The 6,964-nt window shown below is 40.8% G+C and overlaps 1 protein-coding gene across 1 annotated transcript; it reads left to right on the plus strand.

Annotated features, from left to right (window-relative positions):
• Window positions 1-620: 620 nt before the first annotated feature.
• Window positions 621-4,208, plus strand: GRPEL1 (GrpE-like 1, mitochondrial (E. coli); the record flags this gene model as incomplete). Its single annotated transcript, XM_009872824.1, has 3 exons — window positions 621-809; window positions 1,411-1,492; window positions 3,143-4,208. Coding segments are annotated over 3 exons (618 nt in total), but the record flags the coding sequence as incomplete, so codon positions are not given.
• Window positions 4,209-6,964: the final 2,756 nt, after the last annotated feature.

The raw sequence follows: 6,964 nt of genomic DNA on the forward strand, positions 1-6,964 counted from the left end.
GGCCCTCCCGGCCCGGTCTTGATTCTGGAGGCCTCCAGGCCTGAGGCCTTGGTGTGACGTGCGGGGATCAGAGGCCTCTTGTTGCGACGCTGATCCACCCGCCGCCTCCGTGATCCGCTGTGCTCAGTGAGCTGCGCTGGGTCGGGTTAGGAGACGTTAGGGGGGGCAAATAGGCATCTTCATGGAGACTGGCTTTTTTTTCACCTGATATCTGCGATACAGCGGTGATACAGAAGGTGCTTTTCTGGCCTGGAGCAATCAGGCGGCAAACGGTTGTGTTTTCTGGGAGACTGTTGCTGGTGGTTGCATCATGTGAGCTGGATTTGCTACCTGATAGAGTCCTGTGCCGAGCTCACTTTGTAAACTGAACATAATGAATACTCAGAAGCTGCTGCCCAGTGGTTGTTACCTGGCAGCCAGGTTGGTTTTTGTAGCAGTTTGGATGGGCTAAGTTCAGTTACTTCTCATAAAGGGTTCTGCAAACAGTTTTCACAGACCTAGAATTGTATTAATTTGTGCTTTAAAGTGAGAGTTTTATAGACATTGACGTGTCAAATTAAGTGGCCAGTATGTCCAGAAAACTCTTAATAGCTTACATAGTCAGCAACTGATTAATATTGTCTGTGTGTTTTTGCCTTAGGACTTCTCCGCGACTGCTTTGTGTAGCAACACAACAGAAAAATAGTGGCCAGAACTTGGAAGAAGACCACACTCAGAGCCAAAATGAGCAGAAGGTTGAACCCAGCTCTGCTGAAAAAAGGTTAACTGAAGAAAAGGTCAAACTGGAAGAACAACTAAAAGAAGTTACTGTAAGTGTCGTCTGGTCATCATGTTGCATACCTTACAAACTGCGCACCTAAGAGCGTTCACTGCAGGTTCTCGGTGCACCCTCTGGGTACACTTGTGTGACTGCTGTCTAGTTGTTGAACAAAATCCTGCAGTTCGATAATTTCTTTAAACTTAAGAGTAGCTATACTACAAGACCTAAATGCATCTCTGGTCCAAAATTAAGATTTTTGGATAATTTATTTCCAGCTTCTGGATGGAAGGCTTTCTGTGAACACACACACTACTAGAAAAAAACAGAAATCTTTGATTGATAAAACTTGATATATCCGTAGAGTCAAAAATTTCTTCCAGCTAATCTGTTGCCAAATACTGAGAGTCTGGAAACCCATCTGATTTCCCTTCCCGCACGTCTTTCTGCACTAAATGGAAGAAAACACCTGCCTTGATAGGAAGGATGCTGAGATAGTTGGCATGTTGTCTTCAGATTAATCTTTAGATAGTGGGTTTAAGTTATGTAGCTGTTTAAAATGCTGTTTTATACTAAATATGTTGGTTTGAATTATCATCAACCACCCAACACCCAGGAATAAAATCTCTTCTGTTACTGTTTTTTCTTTTTAGGACAAGTACAAGCGTGCCTTGGCAGATGCAGAAAACGTGAGGCAAAGAAGCCAGAAGCTGGTAGAAGAGGCAAAGTTATATGGTCAGTGGAGGCTCCCTTTGTGTATCGTCATAAGACCCAGGAAATGCACAGCCTGGAAAACTGTGCTGACTGGCCCACAGTTTTGAAAAGTTGTACTTCCCAGTGATTCTGACTGTTCGGTTAAACAATGTATTTGGGGCAGAGAGGTTTGAATGGTTCCTCACTTTGCATCAGAATTGTAATTGACTCGCTAGACAACGGTGAGACTGCTTAAGTCAGCAACTTGAAATTTTCTTTAAATTTTGTATTGGATTTCCTACACTAGTAGGAAAGTAGCACTAGTAGATTTTCCAGTACGGTTTGCAGCTTGAAGTTTGCCTTTTTCATGCACTTTGGTCTCAGAACTGACTGCAAAAGACTGAACCAAGAGCACAGAATACTGGTTTTCCTTCTGGTTTGGGTTTTTTTGTTCCTGGTGTTTGTTTTGAGCTTAGTTCTTTTTTGTGGGTGAGGGTATTTTGTTGGGGGTTATTTTAGCCTTCTGTATTAGAATAACTTCTCTGTTTTGTTGAAGGCCATAGTTTTCAAATAGAATAAACGGGTGGATTCTTTTCAGTGATAGGAATGTACAGTCAGTAGCTACAAGGAGTGCTAGAAACACATCTTCAAGAGCCAGGCTACTGACATCTGATGTAGCTTTCTGACAGTTCACCTACAAATCCGTAAAACAAAAATCATATGCAAATACTGCAGCAGAAGAATGCTGTAGCACCTTAGTGTTTGACTGTCCCTCTGGCTTAAAGAATGGTGCTCCTGTAGTTTTATTTTGTGGGGTTTTTTTAAGCTAAAGACTTGACCTCTGGTAATGCTTGTATCGATTCTTGGTGAGGAACAAAACACCGAAAATGTGAACTTGAGTAATAAAGGCTGGCTGTGGCTTAAAGAAGAAAAGAATAAGGCTACGAAAATGCAGTGCAGTTTGTCATTGGCTTCCCTCTGCGTAGAAATGTGTTAGTCTACTGAATCGTTTTGGGTTTTTATGATTCTGCCGACAGTTTGCGTTGAGTGAGATCAGTCCACATTCTTCTAGCGTGAGCCAGGAAACAGCTTCAGGACACAGACTCTTGTCAGCTTAGGAATTGCTTAGACTTTACAAAACACAGCTTTTGACTCTGCATAAATAGTGTAGTGGGAGGGAGAGGTGTGAGTTCTTTTCATTCAAGGAGGAATCATTCAAGGAATTAATTTCTTGGACTCCTCATCAGTCTGACTACTTTATTCTGCAAATATTTTTAGCAGGTCAGATCAAAGAGTTGGAATAGGACAACATAATTGTTTGATCTTTAGGTGAATCCCAGGATGAGAGAGACATGAGGAATTTGCATTCAGCCATCTGAAGGTTTTGGTATCTTTGACTGGAATTTTAACTGTTGATATCAGGTCATCAGCATAGCTGTAGCTCTTTTAAGTATTAGGTTGAATTACCTTTTTTTCATAGAACTAGAGCAGGTGAAATATCTGTAATAGTTCCGTATCATCAAGTAAAACTGGAAAGGACATTTTACTCCAGATGTTTACAGTATCACATATCTTCTTAAAAATCTAAGAGTACAGATTATTGCTGTAGGATTTGGGGTTGTGTTTTAGGTGATTTTTTTGACATTTTTTTCCCATAGTGGACTAATCCCATTTCCTCCTCTTTCTTTTTAGGGATTCAGAGCTTCTGTAAGGACTTACTAGAAGTTGCAGACATTTTGGAGAAAGCAACAGAAAGTGTTCCAAAAGAAGAAATTAAGGATGAGAATCCTCACTTGAAGAGCTTATACGAAGGTCTCGTTATGACAGAAGTACAGATTCAAAAAGTGTTTAAAAAACATGGCCTGCTCAGACTGGATCCTGTCGGAGCCAAGTTCGATCCCTACGAACATGAAGCGTTGTTTCACGCTCCCATGGAAGGGAAGGAGCCGGGCACTATCGCATTAGTATCCAAGATTGGCTATAAGCTGCACGGGCGTACGCTGCGGCCAGCCTTGGTGGGTGTTGTGAAAGACCCTTAGCTGCTTAATCCGAAAATTTAAAATGCCATACAACTATTAAACAGCGGGATGGTTTTTCTCTGACACCACGCTTTCCTCATTCCTCCACCCCCTGAGAGGTTTAAATGAATTGGTTGAGATCTCCCAGTGACAATGAAGCAACTGATTAAATTCTCCTGCTTAGCAGCCTTCAGAATCACTGTTCTGTAAGCTCTCCTCCTGAGTGTGAAATACAAGAGCTGTTAAGCCCTCTAATGCTTTAGATGAGGTAACGTTTCTTACAAGTATTGCTACCGAAGGTGCGTTAAGTTGAAAGGGATGAAATGCTCACAAGAATTTTGCAATGTCACGTTTATCACGATGTGTACGTTGAATATCCAAATAGTGGTTCAAACACTTCCTTTTGTTTTGTAGAACTACCATTGCAGAAGTGGGTGAGCTAGTGCAAACAACCTGTTTTCTGCAAGCAGCTGTCAGCTTTTACACACTGAGATCATAAATGTCCTTTTTTGTTTAGTCAGAAATAATCTCTCTTGAGAACTGAAATTGAAACCTTTGTGAATTCTGACCTGTAAATAAAAGGCAATGGAGAGTAGAAATCTCCTGTAATTGTTCAACCCTTTTTGTTCTGTACTAATGTTGTCTCAAGAAAACCATCTAATACTTGTATGGCATCGAAGAACCAATAGAATTTATCCTATCTCTGGATTCTTAATTTAATATTGTATAAATTGGTTTAAACAATTTTGATAGTCTTGTAACTTCCAAGCTTTACAATCAGTTTGTTATGCAAACTGTAGGTACAACCCTGCTGAAAGCCACAATACCCAAAGAAGGGAGTAGCTGAGAGTTTGTTATATGCTAGCTTTCAGAATTACATAAATAATTGCATGTAAGTGGCGCAAACAAAAACGTGAACTCAGTTTTATTTTCATTTCTCACATTTGTTCAGCTTGGATCTTCAGTTGCAACAGAACTTTACCCACACATTGTCATGTCTAACTGCACCCACTGCTCCCAATCCTACAGAATTGGGCTAAAAGACAGCGTGATTAGCTCAGTGCTTGGTCCACATTTTGTGTGGCCACCTGGACAGGAGCGAGTGGAACTTGGCAGATGACAAAACTGACAAAGCATCTGTCCTCTTAGGTCCTTGAAGCCCATGTATTTAACACACAGGACAGAAACTTCAAATTTAGGCATGTTATTAGGATCTTTTAAACAGTTAAGTGCTTCTGAATTTTTCATGCTTGTGTCAGGTTGTCCTGCATTAAGGAGCTTCTTATGTTAAGGTCAAGTGTTGGTTGTTTTTTGTGTTTTTTTTCTTGGTTCAGATGCAGTTGCCAACAGCTTACTAAATGCTTGACCTGCTTGTGGTGAGAAGGATTACTTGTTCTTTAAGACTTGTTTTCCCAGTGCTGATTCACCTCATGGAAATCGGACAGTTAACTGGGAACCACCCAAGTGCATACTGCTGTTTGGGCGTTAGTCATGTTTAAGGATTCATTCATTTTTTCCAAGAAAGAAAATCAATGACTGGGCAGGGGCGGGAGAGTAGTTTTTAGTGCATGTGAAGACAACTACAGTGTTGGGTTTTTTTAATTAATCAAAGTACAGGGATCAAAATGCAAAGCTTGATTGGAAAACTAGAGTTGAAAAAAGGGGCATCCTATATACTGCCATCTGGATTTGAGCACACTGTAGCTGTGTGAAGTAGGACTGGGGAAATAGCTTTGTTGCACGCTGATTGGAACCTGTGCTCAAGTGATAATGCCATAAAGGGGCCAGGGTCAATTTACTCACTTTTTAAGAAATTCCACAGGTTGTTCTACCCCTTCCCAACCCCTCTGGATCTAAATTAGATCTCATAGCAACTTCATTAGTACAGAAGTTTTTTCCAGTAGGACAATTAAAGGAACAGCTTCTTTCCTAAACAATTTTGTGAATGAGCTTCCCAGCACCTCACCCACCTGTCTTTTTTGGACTACGTTACTTCATTCAGGGTGTCCTTAAACACAAGTTAAACCTTTGTCACAAAGCTCAAACTAGTACCTTGAAAGCTGACACCTATCTCATTTAAGTGATTCCTCTTCCTTGGCTTGCCCTTTCAGAATAGAGAGCTTCAGTCTTCACTGAGAGCTCAAACCACCCAGGCACTACCACACAGCAGTGAGAAGTGCTGAAGAAATCGGAACAAAAGGCATTGGTTCTGAAACTTTAGCATACAAGCAGCCAACAAAGCTACCCTTACTGCCTCTGGTTTAGCCATTTCATAAAGACCACTTCTCCACCCCATCATCCTTTAGCAAAATGTTACTGCAAAAAAAAAAAAAAAAAAAAAAAAAGACGGAAGCCATTTCCTCATTATCCAAGCTATGGTACCATTAAATCAATAATGGAAAGAAACTTTAATACAAGTTTATTTACCAATATACAATGCAAAAACCTAGTAAAATGCTGAGTGTGCACAACATCAGTTAGGTTTTACATGATTTCAGCACAGGCATTTGTGTGTCTGGCACAGCTACACCAGTACACTACTCAAATGAGTGCAACATTCCCTTTAAGGAAGGAGCTGGTAAGCTGAACATGCTCACCCAGTACCTTCCTTCACAGTATTTAATGTGTCATCATTTAAGAGCAACTGGGGCACATGCAAAAAAACATTTTGCAAGAGAGTAAACCAAAAGGCGAATGAAGTCCGTTAACAGTTGCAAAGAAATCTGATGCAGCCGCCGCAGAAGAGAGTAATGGCGGAGTGCTTAGTTTGTGTGATTTACAAGGCAGTTTATGGTCAAAGACTCGTGCAAACCTACTAACACTGTTCTTAATGCTTGCTAGGGCTGCAGCAGACCGTAGGGCAGGAGGGTGTGCATCCAGAACGCTCTGTAACAAGCCCTTCTGCGCCGAGTAGTACACACAGGATGGAGATTAATGCTCCATTGTTACCTCGTGAGCAAATATTACTGTAAAACGTCACTGGGACCAGACTGAAGTAAACATACAGCATTAAAAGAGACTTATTGCTGCCTCTATCAGTAGCAGAAGATCAATATTTTAACAGCTTATGGAGCGTCACTTTTTCATAGGCTTACATTGATGCTGTTAGGACAGATACTATCATTACTAATATCTTTAATTAGAAAAGTCAAGAGCATTAAGCATATAAAACACCTTTTCGTTAGCAACATGAAGGCTAAGTTATTTGTACAGTACAGGAAGCACTTCCAGATCAACACAAGATACAAGTTGAAGAGCTCTTCACCACGTTTTGTCTCAGCGCCTTTGCCCCAGAAGAGAAGCAGCACAGCTCTAGTAAATTGCTGGATTAACATAACTGCATCTCAAACAAACAAACAAACAAAAATAAACAGCAGCTCATAACAAAGGAATGCTTAGACTAAATCAGTTCCATGTGAAAATATGGAACAGCAGCATCCTCTAGTGCAAGTCACCTTTAAAAGTAAAAGCATAGCTGACAATGAGACATTGCTTC

This window comes from Apaloderma vittatum, unplaced genomic scaffold, assembly GCF_000703405.1.
Source record: "Apaloderma vittatum isolate BGI_N311 unplaced genomic scaffold, ASM70340v1 scaffold40357, whole genome shotgun sequence".
Taxonomy (NCBI): domain Eukaryota; kingdom Metazoa; phylum Chordata; class Aves; order Trogoniformes; family Trogonidae; genus Apaloderma; species Apaloderma vittatum.